Source organism: Chenopodium album, chromosome 11, assembly GCF_948465745.1.
Source record: "Chenopodium album chromosome 11, dcCheAlbu1.1, whole genome shotgun sequence".
Classification (NCBI taxonomy): domain Eukaryota; kingdom Viridiplantae; phylum Streptophyta; class Magnoliopsida; order Caryophyllales; family Amaranthaceae; genus Chenopodium; species Chenopodium album.
The window spans coordinates 20,387,943-20,413,413 of NC_137844.1; the positions used below are offsets into that span (position 1 = coordinate 20,387,943).

General features: G+C 33.1%; 1 protein-coding gene across 2 annotated transcripts; it reads right to left on the minus strand.

Annotated features, from left to right (window-relative positions):
* LOC145568713 (primase-helicase Twinkle, chloroplastic/mitochondrial-like) lies at positions 1–25,247 on the minus strand. Of its 2 annotated transcripts, none has more exons than XM_081628135.1 (22): positions 25,144–25,247; positions 24,624–24,867; positions 24,055–24,179; positions 21,761–21,816; positions 21,585–21,642; positions 21,249–21,356; positions 20,099–20,182; positions 19,357–19,437; positions 18,973–19,038; positions 18,789–18,905; positions 15,882–15,929; positions 15,703–15,788; positions 15,555–15,615; positions 13,235–13,417; positions 10,909–11,040; positions 7,777–7,838; positions 4,804–4,887; positions 3,781–3,912; positions 2,234–2,330; positions 2,032–2,166; positions 1,873–1,940; positions 1–440 (listed from the first exon to the last, which is right to left on the minus strand). In XM_081628135.1, exons 2-22 carry the CDS (start codon positions 24,856–24,858, stop codon positions 398–400), a joined length of 2,061 nt encoding a protein of 686 aa, XP_081484261.1. In that variant the 5' UTR covers positions 24,859–24,867; positions 25,144–25,247; the 3' UTR covers positions 1–397. The 2 variants fall into 2 exon arrangements, with proteins under 2 accessions (XP_081484261.1, XP_081484260.1); XM_081628134.1 differs by having other exon boundaries at positions 4,771–4,887.
* Positions 25,248–25,471: the final 224 nt, after the last annotated feature.

Below are 25,471 nucleotides of genomic sequence, written 5' to 3' on the forward strand. Positions count from 1 at the left end.
TAAAAACAATTATTGTCAAAGTTAGTATATATACAATTAACCTTACAAATAACAATAGAATTTTACTACAAAATTACGGTCAAAATTAGAATACAAACAATGTATTACTGTAGCAAGTTGAAGCTTTATAGCCTTCATAAAAATAAATCCTTCTTTTCCTGCTGCTATTTCTAGACCATATGAATGAACTACAATTCTTCCTCCATACTAATGCAAACTTCCGGTTAAATTAGAAAGAAACATTTATCAAAAAACACTTCTATCTTGAGTATATACCTCCAATATTTCCCCCCAACTTGGAAATTGCAGAAGGGCTTTGAAGAATCAATAAACTCCATTGGGCGATTGGTTCATCTGATCACAAGTCATTGCCATCGTCATATTGGAGCGAGTGAAATTAGAATGTTGGCTCAGACGGCTCCACAAACTCACCAGTTATCCTGCACAAAGAACTTTTGTTAGCTTTGAATATCTTGCAACTTTTAAATCTCATTTGGAGGGGCGATCAGAATGATTTTAATTTTCAAAAGCTCCTCTCTGTCCTCACTGCTGCCATAAGATGGTGGATCACACTTCTGCCTAATACTTGTGAGCTAGACTAGAAATCTAGAGTCCTTGTCAAATTCATTGTAGAATTAAAAGTTGGAACCTTTGACAGATTATATATCGAAGATAAACTTTTAAGCACAATGCTTCATCCCTTTAACCTTCACTTGAGCCCTTTGAGACTGTCCGATTTCTTTTCTACCAAAATCTCAATACAAGGATTCCGATTAAGTAGACAAGGCTTGCATGCAGCTATCCTCATTTCCCGAACTAGTCCATTTCAACAATTTCATATTACAACTAGCACCTCTATCACTTTAATGTTAAAATGCCATCAATTTAATTTCAACCGTTTACTATGTTACAGTATCACGTCTACAGCTATTTTTCTCACACTCACAGTAATAACATATCCCAAAATTTGTATGTTATCCTATGCCTCAATGCGCTTTATCTTTATTATATTAGCCAAGGGGTGGGAGGGGGGGTGAAATGTTGGTGTCCAATTTTGAAGTACCTAAATTGCCCCTAAAAGCTTAACCAAAATTTTTAAAAAATACTCAACATAATAACTCGAGTCTCCAAACAAAACTATGAAATTTACTCATTTTACCTAAACTATGAATCTTCCAACAATAAATAAAACCTTTGACTAGAATAATAATCTTCCAACAATAAATAAAACCTTTGACTAGAATAATTGCAATACAATTTAGAGGAGAGAGAGATGCATAGTGGAAAATAAGAAATGACTATGAAAATGTCAAAAAAATGCACAACATAATGACCATGAGTAGGGGTGTCAATTCGGATGATCGGATCGGGTCTGATATGGTCGGGTCGGGTCGGGTCAATTTTTAAAGTTAAGTCATACTAAATTGTTATGTTCACGCGAGTCCAAATCTGAATCGAATCTTTTTCGGATCGGGTCGGGTGTGCTTTTGACACCTCTAACCATGAGAAAGAACGTTGCACATGAGGAAGAAAATGAGTGGAAATGCCCATGTTAGCTTTTATGTTCAAAATTTGATTATATTCTAGAACTTTTAGTTACTATATAATCTTTATGTTACAGGTTTAATTTTACAATTTTGTATATAATTTTAGACTATGTAATTTAAATTTTTCATGTTTTAATAACTCCATAGTTTTATGTACGTAAGAAATGTATTTAAATTTGACCAACTTTACGTTAAATTTTTAGAAAACATACATAGGCCTTTCTTATTTTCTGGGTTGTTTTCACACCATCAGATTGATAATCTGATGAATATACGTCTAAGATTGCTTATTTTTAGGTTACATATAAACGGCAACAGTAAGTACCTTTTATAGGTCAAGTAGGTATCACCTATTGTGCCAGCAACCTTATTCCGCACCTTCCTTACACAGATCTAAGAAAAATGAAACAGAAGTCAGTCTTTAGTGGAAAATGGGTTCAAAGAGGGTGTATATAGATTTAAAATTGTGGACAGAATTCACAACCTGTACTCTATCAATAGGACCAGCCTCTGGATCCCTGTTACGATGTACTACAATTCCATTATCACATTTGTTGATGAAATGTGCACTACCACTGATGTCATAAAGATTAGGAGCATTCCCAATCCAGTTGTGCAGCTGTTTGAGTGAAAATAATCAGAATGGAATCTGGAAGGGAAAAGGACAGTGACTTCACTCAGCTCACCTGTCTAGGATGAGCAACAAACCAAACATGGCAAGAGTGATGTTGAGCAAATCGCTTAACCATTGTGAGCATCTGGCTAACATACTCTGTTTCTGTCCTGTTGCATATATCGTTCAGAGCCATAAACTTCAAGAATGGGATTCAGTCCAGCAGAAATATATAAAGATCAATCATGTAAAATAAAGATCCACTTTCACATGGAAAATTTGGAATATAATAAGAATAATACAATCCTAGTGACAACAAGAAGTCAACAATAACCACCTAGACCTCAACCACCATTTTGAGATGAAAATAATGCAGCCTAGAAAAAACAAGGTCAGTGCGATAATCTACTAATATACATGGTCCGATAACCACCTAGACCTCAACCACCATTTTGAGATGAAAATAATGCAGCCTAGAAAAAACAAGGTCAGTGCGATAATCTACTAATATACATGGTCCGATAAGAATCAAACTATAACAATGACCCCAGCCCCTACTCCCATGCTTGAATATGTGAGCCACATATCTCTCCTTAGATTACATAGCGGGTTAGAGATGTGTTGTTTAGTACCATTGGGCCTACGCCTACATGAACATCAACCAAAAAGCTCAATTATTCTTCTGTGGTACAACCAATGTTTTTCTCCTTGATTATCCATTTGAGGCATCAATTGATACTATTATTTATTTTTAACTCATTTTAGTTTCTATGATTCATCTCCAGACTATGAGGAAATTCTCCAAAGGATTCCAAGATTTTGTGGTAAGAAAAGAATTGGAGCAAACTTTAAGGTTTCCTTAATGACATTGCTAGGTTTGCAATTATACTTATAATCCAAGATTGCTAGGCCTGCAATTATGCTAATGGTCCAAGCAAAAGACCTTTTGCTGGATTTTTCTAATATGTTGCTATCCTTGAGAAAGTATCAGCTTAAATAGGGCACATTCATAGCCTGTAATTTAATTTTGCTAGGATCTTATTACTTTCCTAATGGGAGTAGGACTGCTTGTAGTAAACTGTAAACCTAAATTTAGCCCAAATGGCTTGCCTCCCACTAACTACTCAACAAGCAAACATTGCCCAATGGCCAACAAATTGTATTTTGTATGCGATGTAGTCCCATAAATACCCCTAAAATTTCCAGGAAGCCAAAGCTCAATATATTAATGTTTAATAAGGTGGGCAACAAAATCTTTGGTTATCCGTTTGAGAAAAGTTCTAGAACCCCAACCAGATTGTACCTCTTTCTCTGGACAAAGGTTTGCTCCTACTGAACTCATTTTTTCAAGCGATATCCTAGCTGCCTTCCAGACCAAAAAAAATGACATGGTTTTGGACATCCAGGTACCCATGCTTAAATTATTGTAGACAAGGAGCTGCACAGCTTCCCACAAGTACACTTCTTTACCCGGCCCATAAAAAAAACTCACTCCAACGCTATATCTCCATCTTCAAAGCAAGCTTAAAGCAGTTCCACATTAAGAGATGCAGGGAAACACACACACACACACACTCTGCAAGATAAAATTATTTATATGCAAAATTATAAGCACCGCACATGCTGCTAAGACGTTGATGGTCAAGCTCGTTATACGGATCAATGACAAGGCCACGCACACCGTGCCTCAAAACTGCAGCTTTTGCTAGATCAAGAACCCATTTGATGTTGGGAAGGCTATCATTCTCACACCTGAATTATAATCAATCAGTTAGCAAGATATCAACTGGAAGCTTCAATTCTGCAAATATCTCCATAACATTACCACATACGGAATTATCTAAACAGAGAACAAAGAAATTAATCTAATGCCTCTGACATCCTGAAATTTTATAGAGTTTGATACTTCAAAAAAATATGTAAACTGTAAAAAAAATTATTGGTGTGTGGGAAAAAAATCCCTTAAAAGATGCCCTCTCCTTTATGATAAAGAACAAAATTCAAGGAGAACTTCAGAACACTTTTCCAAATTCATGACTACTGGATGCCAAACCAAATTTTAAAAAAAAAAAAAAAAAAAAAACGTAAAACTCATATTTTTACCATCAATATATTTTTCACATGCCAAATGAATATGTGGTAGAGACAAGATAATATCTTATATTCCACAAGTTTATTTCATGAAACCACACCACAACAGCACAAACCACTCAAGACTTTGCCAGTGTTTTAGCAAAGAAGAGGAGAAGAAAAGGAAAGATAGGAACCAACCCAAACTAAACCGCACCAAGAAACCCACATGGTCTATGCAGGATCCTCTCACGTCCAAATGTATGATTTAAAAAGTTTTGACAGTCCATCTGGGTCACTCAAAGCATCATATTCAAGGCATCCAAACAGGCTAACACACCTAAATGCTGATAAACTATTGAATTCTTTTCAATTCTAATATATTAAACAAGTAGTTTAGAATTAGGTAAAAGAAATGAAACAGGCAAACTGTTTACAATGGATTGCATAGGTTTAAGAATGTAGTATGAAATAACAAAACTAATTGAAAGAACATGTAATATGGAAAGCAAAGGAAGTTGAAACATTACTAAGTCAAACCTGATTTTATGAAGAAAAATATTGAAACCATACCGTATAAGTTGGAATGTATTATCTAGCCATTTTTTTCCTTGCTCCAAGTCCTCTCTACTCATGCGCTCAAAAGATTCAGCATACCTGCACTTAATAGAAGAGTGTATTACTTTTTCCTGACTTGATTAAACATAATATTCTCATTAGACACACTAAGAGCCTTGAGTGATCTAGCAATAGAACAATATTTAGTACTCCTACCTACTAAAAATATGCCAAATTAGCAATCCTTTTGACCCAAAAATCCAAAATATAAGTACTTAAAAGAATTTCTTATGATTCCATATATACATCATTTTCTCTAACTTCTTTCATCCAAAATATATGTAGTTTAACAACAGCAATGCAATATCAAATGTGAATTATAAATATCAATACACCACTAAAGGTAATTCTATAGTATAGTTACTCCCTCCATTTCCTTTTAATGTACCCATTTATAGTGGAATCTTGTTTCCAGAAGAATTTAGTGGAAGTCAAAAAAAAAGGGTGGATTAAGTAAGAAAGAGACAATAAAAAGGTGGCTGAGTATAAGAAAAAGGAGAAAAAATTAAGACAGGGTAATTGGAAAGGTGTACATATTGAAGGGTAAGGGGGTTAGGATAGTAGAGTAAACTTACCTTAATTCAAGAAAGTAAAAACGCAAATATCAAATAGAAACGCTTTAACACGGAATATGTTTATAATAGTCACATCCACTTTAGCGTTGTCTAATTTTCCAAATATGTGAAAATTGCAAAGGAGATTCATATGTTGGTCAAAGGTCATATCTTCAATAAAATTTGGCATAAGATATTATCACACCTTAAGCATAAACACCTTAAACATATTATCTAAGGATGAAGTCATGGATTTGAGGATTGGACACGAAAATTCTTGTTTCAAAATTTAAAGACATGGACACGGTAAACCAATCAAAATATACTCTCCCAATTCCAAAATAAATGCATCACTTTCAACTAAGCGCAATTTTTATGAGAATCTACTTGTATTAGTATTAGGTGGAGCAAGAGAAGACTTAATCTAGTAAAAGGACATGGGGACCATGGCAAACCGAGAATGTGAAAGTTTTTCTCTAAAAAAAATAATGGAAAATTCTCAATGGTAGCCATGTACTTTTGTTCATTCTAAATGGCAACAAAATATTTGACAAATCTCCCAACTAGCATTACTCTTTATAAATTTTCCTAACATGACTATATTTTTACAATTAGCAACTAATAATCTTAATTACACAATAATTAAAAAGCACTCCCGCCAGCTACCCCCATACCCTAGGCTAGCCACTGAACCCACCTCTTCCCCCCCCCCCCCCCCAAAATTACACCACCCAGCTAAACCCCACAAACACACCCCACCCCTCGCCGGAACCCTAAAATCCCTTTCCCCTCTCGTTAAACCCTACTCCGTATCAAAGACGGCGAAGACAAACAACACAACAATAAAATAAAAAATCAAAACACCGAAACCCCAGCTAATAAACTCAAATCATGGTAATTTAGCATAGACTTTTTCTCCAATCTTTGCAATCCAGAGTGTCTCAATTGCATGATTTTAGGGTGATTTAGCATAACCAACAATGGCGGAAACCGACCCAAACAAATTGGTAAGCAGCAATTACAATTACCTTGGTCTTTATAAAGGGGAAAGGGTTTTTAAGGTTTCGGCGCAGCATGGGGTTTCAGCAAGGGGTGGGGTGCGTTCCAATGGCTAGCCTACAGCATGGGGGTGAGTTCTCTGACACCCTATATATTTTTTTTAATTTTAATTTTAAAATTATTGTTTAAAAAAGATAATCAGTTGCCAATTGTATAAAAATTGTTATGTTAGGGAAATTTATAAAAAGTAATGCTATTTGGGAGAATTTGCCAAATATTTTGATACCATTGAGAATGAGCAAAAGTACATGGATACCATTGAGAATGAGCAAAAATAATTTAAGTGGGGACCATGAGAGAGAGAAATGTTACTCCCTATGTCCCTTTAAGTTCTTTCCCTTTAAATCTAGTAAAACATAAATAAAAAATCTTCTAAATTCTTTACTGTAAATAAAATTAAAAATAAAAATTATCAAGTGGTTTTTTTTTTTTTTTTTTTTTTTTTTTTTGAAGTGGTGTTGTGTTTGATTTGTCTCAATAAGTACTTTTATAATCTCACACTTTTATAAATTTTTCTAACAAGTAATTAGAGATATTAATAATTTTATATGCTCATAAGCAAACGTGCCAAAAGGTGAGAACTTAAAGGAACAAAGGGAATAAAATAATTTGGGTGGGGATTATGGGATGAAAAATAATAAAATATGGTAAAAAGTTACCAACAAAAGAAATAATAAAATATGGTGAAATGTTGCCAATAAAAGAAATAATAAAATATGGTGAAAAGTCACCATTTATTTTGGAGGTAAGGCAAGTGATAAGGGATATATTGTTTTTATTTAGGAAAAACAAATAGATTTATTATTAGTTAAAAAAACTCAATATTTATATAAGATAACTTTTAAACGAGTGATGTTGATTGTAAGGTTAGTAAAGTTATGTGACGCAAAACATTATGCATGCACGAGAATCAACATCCAGCAAATATATGATGGGTTCGCATCACTTAGACTTCCACAAGCCCCACGTTTTCATTCTCCTTATCTAAAATTTGATGCCTCAATATTTATCACACCAACACATATTTTTTATTTGGTAGTATCCCCTAGTGAGTCCAACCCGTATTTCCAATCAGGAAGTTGGTTAGTTCATGATGACAAGGGTACGACTTAGGTTAAGTTCTATGTCCAACTGTCCAAGCATCAAACATCTTATCAACTCCACTAGTCTAGTCACCTAACAATAGCATCTATACAAATTAGACTTCTAACAACATGCATTCATATATTATATCCTACATAAACCTTGAAACTAAATTGAAGGACTAGCCAAAAAAGGTACTAAAAGATTAAGAACAAAATTAGTTGAAAATTACCGAACATCAAAAAATGGTTTCTTTATGTGCTTCTCCAAAAGTTTTCTTGCGTGTTCCCGAACCTGAATCAAAACCAATCAAACATTAGTACACAATATACATACAAAGATTACGATCATATAAATCAATTTCTAAACAAAGCAAATCTTGTCAATACAAAGTTTCAATCAAAGCTAAAAGGTCAAACAACAAAATTAGAAATTGATTAGTAAATGTCGCTTGATAACCAAACTTAACATTATCAAAAACTAACCATATAAAAAGCCCTAAATGAGTACAAAAAGGATACTCCTATATCCTAAAAAGAAAATTCCCTATCAATGTAAGATGATCGTAGAATTTAAGTGTTTTAAGTATTTTAAAATTTATAGATCAATATTAGCGTAGCATTCAACTTGTAGCCAATGCGTAAGAATGTAGCCAATACGTAAAAATGTAGCATCAACAATCCATGAAAAGGAGCACATGAAGAAAAAGCAGTGGTTTCATGGTGCTGGCTAGCTACATTCACAACACAGGAATTCATCTTGGACATTTGTATCTTTTCCCTAAAGTTGTCACCGAAACTAATTGATGAGATTTCAATTCACTTCCACTAAATTTGATGCTACTAACAAAATACTATTATACTATCCATAATGCCCCTCACCAGCGCTCAATTATCAAGCTCATCACTGGTGAATCTTTCCACCTCTTCCGACAACGTAGCTAAGAAGGGATAGTCCTTAAAGTTACCAAAAGGTAAAAATAAGGTTTAAAAGGAATTGATCTTCTTGGGGATTGGGTCTAACTTTTCGATGTTGCAATGGAAGGATGTGTTAGACAGGCATGCAAGAAGTGAGTTAGCGGTGAAATAATGAGTCGGAAAAGTGGGTTTGCATATTGGTGGATTTGTGGGCTCAAGGGTAGAAAATTGGAGTTGAAAACTTAAAAATATGGGTGGAGAGATAAGGCTTAAATTTAGTAAAATAAGATTGAAGGCCTTTTTCCCTTCTCTTTAGTAGGTTAGAGATTTGGAGGGTGGAGGAAGAAAAATTCTACTTCATTCATAAAGGGTATAATTAGATTTGCAAGGGCGGCCAATGGCACATTACCCATTTCTTTATAGTTGATAATTGCCTCTCTTGTTATGTCATCAATCTATGCAAGAATATTTTTTTTAGTGTGATTCTTTTTGTACAATTTAAGTATTACATATGTTTAGTTATGAATAATCATTTATAAAGTTCATAATCAACGTCGAAAGATAAAGTGACTCATCATGTCTCATTATTTATCTCAATCATGTAATGTTTGGCAGTCAATGCATTTATGCACATGCTAGTAGTCAAGGAAAGGATTATTTTTTGCTACTATGCACCAAGTTTTAGGCAAGGAAGATTAAAATCTATTAATAATATTATTTATTGCTCTATAATTATTCAAAAATTAATATGAAAGCGATTGTGAATGTAAACTGAAATGCTGGATGGTTACGTCAGTCATTATCACCTACTTAAATTAGTAAATCGCGTAAAACATAAGAGGATATGCGTCAAAACTCTTCGAACGTACACGCTTTGAGTATAGCATAAGGGGATGTTCATGGATTTTTTTTTATTACCATGGCTTTTCTATTGTGGTACAAGCACTGTGCTATCATTTGTATATGCTAAAATTTCGCCACATTGTGCCATAGGTTTATTTTATTACTAATTCGGATAGCTCTCAAACTAGGTCTTTTCAAGAACATTAGGAGGGAAGGACACTCGTTCGATGCGTAGTCCAAAGCAAGCAAGGTTGTTATAGTGAGTCGCGTAATAGAATATTGTAGTGTTGTCAAGTGGTTTTGCATATGATGTTTTTTTTTTTTTAAATAAAAAATAGTGAAACATGTTTATTTGTTAGTGTACATAAATAGTCAAGCAAGATTAATTAAAAGGTTTTTTTCATTGATTCCTGCATCAATTTTTACGTTCTATGTATCTCTTCATAAACTATTTATATTGGAATTCATTCATACGGATTATGGATTGTAACTTTATTTGGGTTTGGGGAATTATGATTGTTACTTGGTTCGATTTAGGACATAGAGGCTCCAACTTGAAATAAAGTTGATTGAACTGATTTTGGATTTTTATTTAGATTAAGTTAGTTATTCCACTACGTAACTTTGGTAAAAACCTTAGGCATTATAAAGTAACAGTAATAACCCAGTAGTTCTCTTAAATATTTTTGGTGGAAAGGGTTTTTTTAACTAATTGAATTATTAGGGTGCTACACATTCAATTTAAAAATAGCCCACCACTTCCCATTACATATAACTTTTTAATAAAATAATATACCACTATCTATTTTCACAACTATTTTTCAGTAAAATAACAATTAATACCAAAATAGCAATGATGTGTTATGATAATTATCATAACTAATCTAGGATAAAGGGAGTATAAACTTTTTAACAAAAAAAGGACAGCTTAAAATACCTTATGGCCTTTCTCGCTGCTTTGGTAGTAATTCTACCATTTCATTTATATGCATATGATAACATAATAAAACACCATTAAATGAAGCCATTTTTTGAAATCAAATGCCAAAAAAGGCAATTAAGTATGAAATTCTAATGAATTTGAATTACTACCTGTATGATTGTAAAATATAGTGAAAAAAAAAAAAAGCAATTCCCAAAGTCATTGATCACACTTATATTAAAGATATCTGGTGACAAACTATTCAATTCACTACACAATATTTCAAAGTACAAGGTCAAATGGGTGCTTAAATTTTAAAGCAAACTTCAGCAGCCTTGCTAGGAAGCCCAAAAATATAGTGTCATATGTTGCTTTAATGTTCAGAAGCATATGCACTAAGAAAGAATGTTATGGGCTACAATATTACTGGCTACTCTTTGTCCATTTAACTTCTGCATCATACTGTACTATACTAATCCTTCAATGAAATAAAGAAGTCTTTACATGGATTAAAAGATGCAATCAAGGAATAATGTTTGAATGAAATAATTTCTTGAGGGCAAAGATAGCCAATTACACAGTTTAATTCATCAACTCATCCTCACAACATTTATTACTGTTACCGGAATTGTTCTCGGTTACTGAGATTCAAGCATGATATTAATTTTAAGTATGGCCATACCTTGTTCTCCATTGAGCAAAGAGCAAACTTCCAGCCAACACTTTCATTAAGGTTGCATAACAAAGCATCAATCCATTCACTTTTTCCCGAATTAGGAACACCAGTAACTATAGTCAATTCACCAGGTACAACCTGTCAAAATCAGATCACCATGAGAGTTAACAAAACAATCTATAGATATGAAAGCCAAAACACTATCAAAAAAATGTAATCAAATAACCGACTGCTAATTTGGAATGCTTGAAGAAGAAGCAAGTGTGCTTAGAAATAAGAATTACGAAGCAAGACAACAAACTGCAACCTGCAGACGATTAAGATTCCCCTTTTCTGTTCAACAAAGTAAAATACTCCATACAACAGGTTTTACTTGCTAAATGATTATAAACAACTCACTTGCCAAGTTTCATGTTAAAAATCCTTAATTTGAAGAAAACTTCTATAAATTCACTATACCCTCTGCAAAAGATATCTGTATCTTAAGCTCTATCTAGAACCACTGTATAAGTCTCCCTACAGAAATTGTAGTCAAACTTGAAGAAAAATATTAGTATCCATTATGCTTTCTAGTTTCATCTTCGCCATTCATCTTATGCACATGGCAATGAATGTGGTGGAGATGAAACTAGAAAGTAGAGGTTACATCGATTGAGTACAAGATAAGGGAGAATCGCTTAAGATGGTTTGGCCATGTAAGAAGGAGACCAAGTGAGGCTCCAGTGAGGAGGCCTGAAGAGTTGCATAGTGTTGGGATCGCAAAAGGAAGGGGAAGACCTAAGAAAACTTGGAAGAGGGTGATTATGAGTGATATGAGTGCTTTGGGATTGAGGAAAACATGGGGTGTTGGATAGGGCGGTGTAGAAGGAGAAAATTCATGTCAACGATGTATTATGATTATATATGTACTTTTTCAAACAGTTTCAATTGATTATATATGTACCTTTTCTTTATATCGTACGATTCGTTGTGACAATCCATATTAGCCAACCCCAAATTATTTTGGGACTAAAGCTTTGGTTTTGTTGTTGTTGATGTTGTTGTTTATGCTTTCTAGTTTATAACCAATATATAATTTACATTAAAAAAGTCTCCATTTAGATTGCTTAATTAAAAAAAAATTAAATATGAATAAAATTAAATAAACTAACAATCTTACTTCCAATAAGCTTGAGAATGCTATAAAAGCTATAGAGAGTTTTGACACTTTAAAAGGATGGGGGATAATTCTAACAGCCCATGCAACCAGTTTTCAAGAGACTAGCGTAGATAAATGTTTAATACCTCATTTCATTCAATAAAATCATTCTATTATATTTGGCTTGCAATACTGAATATAAAAAATTCCTTCTAATATTTATGGGGAATAATCTAAGATAACCCTGATGTATAGAGTAGTCCACATAATCTTGGGAATAAGTAAATGACTAAAGATAAACCTGAGGTATTAACAAAGTCGTTGCTCAATATAATCCAAGTTGTTTTAGATAGCTCCAAAATAACATCATCATGGTTATTTCCAAATTTCAAAACATCACAACATTACTTTGGATACTCCCTCCGTTTTTTAAGTGAAACATATTGACTTTTAGCACTATTCACACATAAGCTTTGACATAATCTTTTTTTACTTCTAAATAATAACTTAATGTTGTCGTATATATATTGTTGGAATGGACACAATGTAAATTTTACAAATTTTTTTACTAATACGCAATTAAAGTTATTAAGGGTCAATCATATGCCCCAGCATGCATGAAAAGTGTTAGTGCATCACTCACAGGAGGGGAAAAAAACAAAGGAAGTTTAATCTAGCATAAAAGACAAATCCTACAATAAGAACTACTTTCCCTTTTTAATCCCATATTGAAAATTGTAAAATCATGGCAACTCTTCTTGTTCAATCCTGATATCCACTCCTCAGGAACGACGAGAGAGTGACCCTTTTCTCAACTCCATCCTTTTTCTTACCCTTTTGAAACCCCACTAATTCTATCTTATTGAGCACAAGTAGAACTAATGTGATGATTTGGTCTTTACAACTCAGCCAAAAAAGCTTCTAATGTAGATGAAAGCAGAGCCACAAGCTATAGTACTAGGAACTGTATAATTTATGCATGTAAAATTAGTAAACAAAAGAAACGTATTATTTAGTCCTAAAATAAGAAGGGGGTGAAAAAAAGGAACACATTGAAACATGAAAAAAAGGATGTTTCTGCCTCATTAAACCTTTATGAGAGGAAGGAAAGGCACAAGATATACGTTAATCCTTATGCATTAGTTCATTTTCTTTTCAATAGCTATGGCATAAATATTCATTTTAAATGCTTACATTGTAATACTCATCCAAACACCTCCAACCAGTAGAAACACCAAGTTCATCACCAAGAGCCATATCATAATACGCATCAATTTCATGAAAGTAGTCTCTGAAAGAGAACAATCCCTGAATTGGATATATCTCAGCATTGTCAATTGTTTCCTTGAGTTTTTCTGGCCCCAAATACATTAGTACCTATAAGCAACAAGTTATTAAAGGTCAGTAATTTCATATAATGATATAAAGAAATGATAAACAAAGGACTGTTGGTACATTTCATATCTAGATAAATTACAAATATCCTTGGGATGTCAAAATTCGTGAGCTGGATCATTTTAGGGGAACAGATCCTCAATGCATGAAACTAGGTAGATAACTGTGTTCCCATATGACAATACCAAATATTAGTGCTCCCCTTATTTTTGTTTGTTAGTTATTGTAATTCCAGCAATATAAACAACGGAGGTATAAAAAAAAAGAGGAAAATAATTGGGATTTGCATAGGAAATTTAAGGAATGAGATTGCCAAAATAGGGATAAAATAATAGTGTAATTGAAGGAGATATAAACAACCGAGCAAATATATTTAAATTTTTGAAATTGTTTTATTTTTTGGACGTAAATTTCAGAAGAAAAGAAAATTTTCTGTAATAGGTCAATTGACCACATTGGTATATAGTTAGCACATTAGTGACACATTGGTACAAAATTTATCTCTGGTGACAAATTCGTATAAAAGTTAGCAGGTTGCGTCAAATTGGTATAAAAGTTAACCATTTTCGAAATTTAACCCTTTTTTGCTTGCCGGAGCATTGGTCTATTATACGAATGCTTAATTTTATTTTATTTTTTGATTTATTAATCTTTCGATATCCTTTCATTGTTGCCAATACTCATCTAATGTCCAATACATCTCCCCTCCATGCCCACTTAAATTATTGACAAATAATAAAAAAAAATTTGTATTAGCAAACAAAATTCTCACAAAATGAAAGGAAAGAAGTAGGGTATAATGTCACAAAAGTAGTTATTTAAATATTTAATATACCAAAAAAAAGAAAGCTTGATGTAATCTCGAAGTGTATCATCAAAGTTTGATCTTACAATTTTATTTTTATTAATTCTTATACATATTTTAGTTATTTTCTCTAATTTCCTATTTTATTTATCTCTTTTTTTATTTTAAAAGTGAAAAAAGAAAGGAAAATGATAGATTAATGTCCAAACTAAAGAATAATCATGTATACAATAATATGCGCTTATTCGGATAAGAAATAAGGATTAAACGTCGCCACTCGCTAACATTTATACTAATATGTTTCCCTTTGCTAACGTTTATACCAATATGTCGCCACTTGTTAAATTATAAACCAATATGTCACCACTTGCTAATTTTAAAATCAATATGTCACCCCGACGATAACTTTAATACAAATTAAGTTTTTTGTTTTTTTTTGACAAGTGCTACCAATATGGTTAATTGGCCATTTGTAATATATAGACTAATTGATTATATTTTTATTAATTGTAAGCCTTAGACAGAAAAATAATAAAAGAGAAAAGAAAAAAAAAATCCACTAAATTACCCCATATTGCCCCCCCCCCCCCCCCACCTAAAAAAAAACTCAATTTATTGCCTAAGCATCTGAATTGTCATGAATCAACTCCACGAAACTAAATAAATGATGCCTAGATATAAATACTTAAGTTTCTTTTGACTTGTAGGAATTCTAGAGAGAAAATTCAAGTCCACTGGCAATGAATCTAGAGGAATCTTACATCAACACTCATTCTTAAATCTCCATTGACATCAGTCAGGGGCTACCACACTTTTCACAAGTTCTTGAGATGTTCCTCCAAATGCACCTTTTTTTTTTATGTTTTTAAAAGCATGAGCCTATGAAATTGACAGCCAAGCATCTTTGGGCATTCTATATGCATTTTTTTACACATTTCCTGTTTCGGGAAAAGCCAATGTCTGGAGTGAGAACAGTTCCATGCTAGAAATCACAATCACCGCCATGAATTTGAATATGTGGCAAAATTAATGAAGTCTAATTTCTAATAATAAGCCTTTTATATATACACTTTGTTTACTGCCTTCTTTTTAAAGTGCGTCCATACTCCCCATTCCTGCATTGTATTCTTTTATTTTTTTTTCTTTTGCAGATAGGTCAGTTAGATGGTTCAAGCAGCAAATAATATTCACAAATTCAACAACCAGTAAGCACGTCTAATCAAGATTTCAGTCCGTGCAACAAGAACACTTCAATGTCTACAACTTGACATATGTGATCCACACAACTTATCAGAAAGCAAAATAAACCATCACCTCATTTGCATCCTTGTAGTAATCAAAGTCATTTTTCTTTGGCCACTTAACTCTCCAGCATCTGCAATGCATAAAGAAAATGTCAAATCATGTACAAATCTAAGCATGTGGCTAACCATGAAATAGATAGGATGTCCGAGAATTATACCTCTCCCTCCCAAAGCGGCGAGCAAGCTCCTCTGACAGTGCTTGGCCAGGGGGGTCCCCATCAGTTGCTAATATTATCCTAGATGCCTACAGAATGCAATTGATACCTATTTATTACGTCCATTTCTTCCTAATTATCAATAAAAGTAATACAAGTATAAGATGGATAGCAATACCAACCTTCTCAAAGTACTCCTTGCAATTCCACAAATACTGATACTTTGTGTCCTAGCTTCAAAGAAACACATGAGACATAGTATTAGAAAAATCCCTCCAGAACTTCCCCTATATATGTAATATGATACTTGCTGCTGAAATCAGAATAACTGAGAGAACCAAAAAAACAGAAAAAAATAATCTAAAATGCAAGAAACCCAAAAACAATGTATAGTGTTATAACATGTTCCAACACATGCGACATGCCTTCATTTGACATCAAACTTATAAGCATAAATATTGACCTACCTTTCAAACATACATGAACATACATGACGATGTTAATTAAAAATTGACTTGCTTTGGGTGGAACATAATAGAGACAAAGATATGGAGCTATGAACAAGTTATTAAAGGAACTTGCAAATGGTTGTTAGATACAATGAAAAAGACAACCAAAAGGACTAGCTATAGGGACATATTGACAAGGTTATGGCTCATTGTAGATCCAAATTAAATAAAACTCCATATGGTGCTGACAATTTGATTTAGGGATGAAGGTTTCAACTTTCAACTTGACGAACCATAATTCATCCATATCGCCCTCTACTCAATTCATTTAGGGACAACATAAATTTGCAACGCCACAAACAAATCATATTAACAACCTAATAATATTAATGCTAAGGTTTGTTAATTTAAAACACAAAAAAAAAAAAAAAATAAATAAATAAAATAAAAATAAAAATAAAAAATAATAAGAAATTATAAGAAATTGAACTGGCAACCAAATTATAAGGTACCTAACTATTTACTCATGATTATTTTATCAAGCTTCATGGCATATATGGTTGTCTTAACTAGTAACAATAATAAGGTAATAACATGCATTAGTTAGAGCAGCAAATACAATAAGCAATATAAATAAAGTAAATATAAATTACAAAAGAATACATACATGGGATCTAAAACACCCTGTATCAAAATTACATTAACACACATATAAACAATAGACACAGTAATCAGTAAATATATACAAAGAGATATTTGTTTTCGAAGAAGGCTACTAAATTAAAGAGGAACCTTGGAGGCTTCTAATGGACCTAGAAATTGTCAATGATGTAGTATGGTGAATTATCTTGTGAAAATGATTTGAGAGAAGATTGTGCCAAATGACTGTAGGTTTGACAGTTAGGAGGATAGCGAAATTCAGTTACCAAAAAAAAAATGATCAGGAAACAAGCGAGCACAATGCGCTAAGATTCAGAGTCACAACTAATATTATCCTTTTTGCTTAAGTTTTTGGGCTTAAGGTGAATTGAAGAATTAATTAAAGCCTAATTGGGCTTATTTGGGCTATGGACTAATTTTCCTATGGTTATCTTTGATTCACCTTTCAGCCTTTACATCAATTAGACGATTTGTATGGTCCATTCATATAGGCTTATAGCTTATTCAGGTTATGAAATCACGTTTATGAATAAAAATTTCAAAAAAAAAAAACCCCTTTGTTTCCTTCTCACTCAAAAAAGAAACAATAGGCTAAAGGCTTAAATGATATGTTTCTTGAGCTTAACTAGTTTGTTAACCCCTTAGGGCCCTAAATCAAATTTATGGCTTCACTCACCTTAGTTCATAATTTAGTGGGGGTTTTAGGTTGATTTTGTTTAGCTTCACTCACTAAACTAGTTAACCTAGCTTAGATTAGAGTTTACTTGCCAAAACTAATGATCCTGATTTAGGTTTACTCACCTATAACAATGAGAAATCTGGAAAATACGTTAAAAACTTTGAACAAGCTTAAAAGAAAATTATAATCAACAAACAAAACTTCACTTAATTAGCAAACATTCATCCCTATAAATAGGCTACAAAACATACTTGAAGAGTCCTAAACACTTTAGGATTCCTAAACAAATCGGATATTGGCCTTGTTTGTTAAAGTGCTTTTTGAAAAGCTTTTACCTTATTGAACACCATTAAAGGTTTGACCATTTTAAAAAGCTAATTTTGGTGTTTGGTAAATAGCTTATAAAAAGAGCATTTAGGGTCAAAAAGCACTTTTAGAAAAAGCTCTTATAGCTTATTGAACACTTAGCTTTTTTACTATTAAATACACTGAAATCAGCTAACAATAAACAACCATTTACCAAACACTTTTACACAATCAGCTATATACCACCAACTAGTAAAATCATCTAATAGAACTAGCTAGTCAAACAAGTTAATACAATCAGCTTTATCAACCAGCTAATAGCTAATTACAAAACAGGACCATTAAAAAATAAACAAACGTTTAACTAACATAGACCATTTCCTACTCTATCTCTACAAAAACTTCTAAAAAGATAGAATTTATAAACTAAAATCTAAAAAAATAAAACTAAATCCAAACAATAAATATAGATCCTAATGCTTAAACAAGCCCCTTTCAGTAGAAACTTGCAAACAAAATATAGACTTTTAAACTTAAAAGAAACTTCCAAGAACCTTCAAGAACTTTCATGAAACTTTAAGAAAGTTATAAGAATGAATCAAGCAAGAAAATCTTGGATGCTTCCGCATCATTGGGTTTTGGGTATTGTCATAAACTTACCATTACTAGCTTATACATAGCTATAAGGGCAATATAGAGAATCTACCTATGCACGACACTTATAAACTGCCAATATAGTTCTTTAGTTACCAACCCTAGTTTTATACTCCGTAAAAACAATATTCAATACATCATAGCACTAATTAATTAGATTCACAGGCCGCTATTTCCTAAACTTAATAATCTACTCCAACTTTGGAAGATATTCGTCTGAATTTCAGGAAGACAGAGAGAATGATACCCAAAACCTTTATTTTTTTGTCTTGAAACCATTATGCCATCCAAAAAAGTAACATAGAAATGACAAAAGCAAGGAGGGCCAGTCAGGATCAAACCTTATCCGGAGATGGAACACCTTTATCTGAAACTTTAGGAGGTGCACCATCAGGCACACTCACACAATTGTGTAAGCCAGCTTCTTCCATTGCAAGCTTGTCAATCTCTCCTTCGACCTATGGACAAAGATTTAGAATAGAACAAATTTGCATAATATCATTGGAAGCTGAAAAGAGTACTCACAATGATGATATCACTTGCATTTTTTATATGATCTAACCCATAAAAAATCTTTTCAGTATCAGCTTCCTGCACATCAAAAGAAAATATACATACGACAACCTAAGTATCAAAAATGATGAATTCGACTCAATGCATATCAATAAAAAGAGTCAGAGGCTAAAAAATCTCCAATAGCCTCAACAATGCAAATCATCTTATCAATTCCCTCTACAAAGCAGTATAATGAATGTTACAGTCATGTGCACTTGAGAATGAAATAGAATTTTATTGAATTTTTTAAAAAGACTGAAGCACACACCAATCATCACAATAGTAATAATAGTACGAAGTCAGTTTGAACTTTGTAACACAAATTATAAGACAAAAGTATATAGACAATAAAACCTGCCAAAATTTCTTAGTGACATCACGATATTTGCAGCTTGTTAGAACTCCATTTCGCCTGTAAGTAAATGCAATAACAATCTGAAAAAGGAAGAACATAAGAGATGGGAGTATCAACTGTCACCAGAATATTAAAGATAAATTATACAATCAATTACATCATGTGTATTTTTAAACAAGTTAAAGATTATACTTCATATTAAATTGGATAGTTTGTAAAAAGATTGGGCAAAAAAAAAAAAAAAACTATATGTGTAAATAATAATAAAAATAAATAAATAAAAAATATTCGGTGTGTTTTTTGATACTTCCTCTGATCCTATTAGGTGTGTTTTTCGATACTTCCTCTGATACTTTTTAATTGCAAGGTTGGAATTTTTTGACCAGCAATCTCAATTTATACTTTCGAAATACTACCTTTAACCTTTTTATAAACTTTATTAAAGTAAAACTAAAGATTTCAATAGTATAAAATGTGCATTGGCAAGCATGAAAACACCAACATTGCAATTAAATAAGAACCAATGAAGTACATATTTATTATTATTTTATTATTATTAGTCCAGCTTTTATGGACAAAGTAATCAATACTATAAATTTTGCAATGAAAATCAGGAAAAAGTTTCTTAGCATCAAATTACACTAAATTTAAACTGGCATAACCATGATGAGATTATGGAAACCTAATTATTTGTCACGCGTCTCAAATATATTAAGCAACTAATGAAGAATGAAACATTACCTGATTACCAAAGGTTTTCTGCATAACATAATTTCTCCTCAATGTTTCTGCAGTTATCATTCTCTCCGCAAAATAAGCAAGTAGCTGATACAGAAGCACCGTATAATAATTAGCCAATCACATAAGTAACTGAGGGTTTAAAGAGCACTGATAAGGCAGATTATACCACGTCCCAAAGTGAGGACAAGCTCTCTTTCCCTGAATCAGTCATCAAAACAAAGCATCGTAATCTCTAGGACTAGCAAAGCCAACTTTGAGACAACAAATTTAGCCTTGACAATTTCATTCATGTTGAGTATAGTATACGATAAAAAGCAGATTCAGTATGTTTTAGTCCAATCAATTTGGTAATTAGATGAGCTTGGTTTTGGTCTGTTTGATTCAAATTATTGCACCATTTCTTGCTATCTTGATTGAGACAAACAAGACCATGAAAAATTCCTCAATGCTGGGTTAAAATATACCCATAACTAGATTCACATAAAGCACCAAATATACTGTTGATTAGTTTATGATTTCACATTATACTTACATTTTGTTCACTAATTAGTACTCTTAAATACGGAGTAAATATATGTCTGTATTTATTGTTCCCTAAAAAGTCAGTATGACCATAGAAGACAGCTTGATTTTGTAGATATTAAATGCTATGTTCATTTGCCTCCTGCCTCCTGCCTCCTGCCTCCTGCCTCCTACCTCATGCCATAATTCCTCAAGAAATCCTATGGCCTTTGTCTGTACTCTGTATGCCTCATGCCTTCAAGGACACGATATTAGATGATGCCAAAATGTTTGATTGGTCTAAAACTACATGAGCTTCGGGAACGTGTGAAGTGTAGATCCCAACAGCAATAATCTTGGCAGTAGACACTAAAGCATCTTTAATTGATTTAATAAGATAATGAAAAAAATGCCACTTTTGAACTTTAAAGAAACATACAATGCAAATATATAAACATTCAAACAACTAGATAGATGCCAAATCACAAAAGTTACACTGCCCTAAGATACTCAAGGAAGTGTAACTTACTGCAGTTAATCAAATTGATTGATTTTTTTTCACTTTTTTGATAAATATATTATGCAGATATGTAAAGCATATTAACCGGGGGGGGGGGGGGGGGGGGGGGGGGGGGGGGGGTGGAATTACCTCATTACAAAGTGGCTCTAGCCCAAGACTCTTCTCGGTTAATTCTCTTTTTCCAGATGTCATAAGTTTATTCAACTTCCCAAAGGATGACTGAGCATTGGCAGCAGCCTATGTAAAACATGCAAAATAGATTACTCCCTTGAGATCAAATAATGGGCGATTAAGACAAAATAGATCAGAAATTGTTTACACAAAATCAAGGTTTAGGACATCGAATAAAAAAGAATAATAGATGCAACAGTACCAAACCAATAATGAAATAATCATTTAACCTCAAAAGAAATAGAGTGTTACAAGAAGAGAACCAAAACTAACTACAATGAACAGAAGTTCTACCATTGTGTTGCCCTGCCACCCACATTTTCCACGGAAACAAAGCCACACTGCAGAATTCCTGCAGAAATGAAAAGAAAAAAAAAAAAAAAAAAAAAAAGGAAAGAAAGAAAGAATTGAATACGTCTGAAATTCTGAAGAACATTGGGACACAACTATTAGACGAAAATGATGCATACCCATCTTCACTTATGTGTAATGACAAGGAATGCTCACCCGAATCACCACCTTTGCACTGCAAGAGGAAAGTACTAATGATTAAAAACTAATTACAATATAATATTTGATAACCACACAATGCTACACAAAACCAAGTAGAGGTGCAACAATTTGTATTGCCTTAAAAAGAATCAGCATTTGATAGTCCCAACCATTTGCATTTGGTGATACAAAGACAAAGAAAGATTTTTTGCAATTCCTGCTAAAATACTAAGATACAACTATATACAATACCTTCTTTCTTTCAACATTCTACAAAGAAAACCAAAGTCCCTATCCACATTAGACCATCAAAACAGCAGAAAATGGCCATACAAACATCATTTTGCTCTTTCATTGAGTCAGAGATACTGTACTGTTAAGGTTAAATAATTAGCTTCCTATATGCTTTCTTGTAGCTCTTTAACTCTTACAATAAAAAAGAAAGCACATATACTCTTCCTTTTCGTGGGAAAGATTGTCAACAAAAAACTGAACTCAGAAACATTCCCTTAACTAGATACCCAGATAAAAATAGAGTGTTCCAAACACACAGGAATAGGGGCACCATAGAATCGATGCTTAATGCCCACTATATACTTAGAAAAGCTAAAGATATGTTACTCGAACTTGGGTACTCTTGTTCACCATTATTTAAACCCAAAATAAAGTGTCCAAGTGTTTTACCCTTATCAAAAGACCTGACATGGATAGTTGAGGTGAAATTTAAGAGTGCAGAGTATCATAGGGCTAAAGCCATTCTGAAGAACCAAGAGGCATGTCAAGCGCTAAAGAAACTAAGAACTTTGCTTCCCACCTGATTGGAATGTGCAACTTATTTCTTTCCTGTTACTTTTTTTTTCATGTTAGCCAACCCCAAATCTTTTTGGGACTAAGGGTTTGTTGTTGTTTTTGTTTACATACCACGAATTGCACTGCACAACATACTCCCTCCTCGACACTGAAACTGCTACATCAGACCCAACAAGTCTAAAAATATTGTAGTATAAGATGACCTTTATTCATTCATCAACATGATCTCACTCTCCTGTTGCTCCCTTGTTTCCCACTGTTCCTTACACTATTTTTCCAGTTCCCCTCTCTCCTTTTCTGTTGGTCTCATGTCAGCACTCTTTGCTTAACAAGAAGATGTTGTTTGACTTGCACCCTCTCTTTCTTCCTATCTATTCTCCTTGGTTTGCCCTCTGCTTTTAAATGCTGCAACTCATATCTTCCTTTGGTTTGCATGCTTTTAAAAATCTAATTAACTAATTCACAAGTCCAATAGTAAAAGAACTCAAATATCCTTGTATTGACAAATAATTACAAATTTACAACTTTCGAACCACAACATGGGGTTGGTCACATCACGTGTGGTTACCATCAAACATATAAGTTCCAAACTGAAAAGCCCCAAAGATATAGTAGCCTTCATCCCTAACTGTGTAACTGCAGCCCTCTCTCACCGCTCTCCCTCATCACATAGAGTTTAGATTTTGATGCCATCTTGAAGACGTAAGTTCATAAATGTTCGAGTAAATTTGGTTGTACACCATAAGAATCAAAACCATGTCTTTCCAGTACCAATCCATTATTAGACCTTTCAAGTAAAAGCAAAAAAAAATTAAATAAATAAATAAAATAAAGTAGAAAAATCATGGCAATGTTAGATGTCTCCTCTAGGGACTTGATTTAGAAGTTCACATGATGGCCCAAAAATCCATTATTGTCATTGTTATTATTATTAAGCATAAATACATACCAACACCTCGGAATATTATTCATTTTAATTCATCCCTTGCACGCTTTAAGGTGAACACGGAAATTAAAAAAAATAAATAAATAAATAAATAAAAATTAGTACAACAAACTGGCTTGCAATCTTAATGTTATGGCCTAAAAGCCTCATCCATATAACTAGATATTAGCGTACCATTCTCAAATACATATTCTATCTCTTCTATTGATCCCTTAATAGATGACATTCCTCAACGACAATCGCTATTAAATCATATCCATCTATTTCTTTTTGCCATAATCAATGTTACTCCGACTCGTCATTCCTTTATGTGCGTCAGATACTCCATAGTTAGACATCGCTATGACCCTTCATTTCACGCAACTTTTTTTAATCTAGCAATTTTTTACCCTTGGACATGTGCTCATGTCTAACACTTCTTCCATGTCTAAGTAACATAGGTCAAAAATAACTTTTCCGGAAAAAATAATTCAATATTAGAATCAAATAACTTATACGCAATAGTTACCAACTTACCATAGGGCACAACAACTTGTTATATTGGCCTCCCTTAGCATCGTGACCTTCAATGCCAAGCTCGTCTAATTTCTTCATCAGCTTACTCAGTCTAGCAGATTTAGGGGTCGAACCTTCCACAGGTGCTGCACAAAAAAGAGTCAGGCCAGTCAGCTAATGCCATGAATGAAAATTCATACTACAGAATGGCTTTAAAGTCACAGATTCAAGAAACTGGCAACAAAATTACCAAAATATACAAAATATACATCCACAATAACTATGCACCTATATTTGAACTATTTTCATGAATATTAAACTATATGTTGCTCCAAAGACCACGGTGCACAACCTAATCCCGGTAACACAATACGGTTTTCACTTTTAGTCATGATAATAATGAACCAAGCAACCAACAACAGTCATTTATCACGCACATATATTTTGGTAAACTTTGAACTAAATGTTCTTCCAGGGACTAAAATTGCAACCAAACTTCATCAACTAATAATTTACTAAATAAGGGCACAAAAACAACAATAATAAAAAATAAAAAACATGATTTTATTGAGCAATATAAGTACAAGTACCTGATATAGTGGGATGAGCAGCATAACAAAACCCAGCAATTCTAAGCGAAGTACAGGCCCGTCCCTGAGCCAGGGCAGGAGGGGCAGCCGCCCTTGGCCCCGGAACAAAAAATCCATTTTTAATGTTTCGCCCTAATAATGAAGGGTTTAAAACAATTGCCTGCAACACACTGCCCCTGAGCCAAGGCAGGAGGGGCAGTCGCCCTGAACCCACAGAGAAAAGCCCCAGTTTCATCAAAGGCTTCTGCAACACATTATCAACCAAATTTCATTCAATTATCAATATAAGGCTAATATATTTATAGAGAAAACATCCAATTTCATAGTTACATCCTAACAGATTCAAATATCAAATTAAGTTCATAATTTTCTTGCTTAGTAACTATAAACAGTAGTTCAAAAGTCTAAGTTTAGAAGAACCCTAAATTGAATAAACTGAGAATTAAATTAACGATAAACGCTAGTTTGTGAAATTGATATACGATAATTACAAAAGGAAACCAACATATTAAATTCTTACCTCAGAAGTTGCTTCAATGGAAGATACAAATATCACAAGTCGCGCCTCAGTAGAGTTCACTATTCCGAATTACTCTTATTAAAAGTTTGAAAGTTTATGACCCGGTTTTGCGCAAAAAAAAGTTCATGATCCTTTTAATTATATTCCGTGAGTGTTATAGATTGACTAATGGCCTATTTACATTTATTGAATTGAGTTGAACTGAAGTGAACTGATTGGAGCTGAACTGAGCTGAAATGAATATTTTATGAGAGAAGGAAATTAGGAGCTGAACTAAATTGAACTAATTGAAATTGAACTGAACTGAACTAAACTGATTGGAGCTTAA

Bases quoted from the DNA above. Each gene is read 5' to 3' on its own strand.
- LOC145568713 (XM_081628134.1), bottom strand. From the start codon at position 24,858: ATGAAACTGGGGCTTTTCTCTGTGGGTTCAGGGCGACTGCCCCTCCTG. The intron at 21,643-21,760 runs GTATGCATCATT...TCATTTCTGCAG, and splicing joins TTACACATAAGTGAAGATGG to GAATTCTGCAGTGTGGCTTT. The intron at 18,906-18,972 runs GTGAGTACTCTT...CTTTGTCCATAG, and splicing joins ATGCAAGTGATATCATCATT to GTCGAAGGAGAGATTGACAA.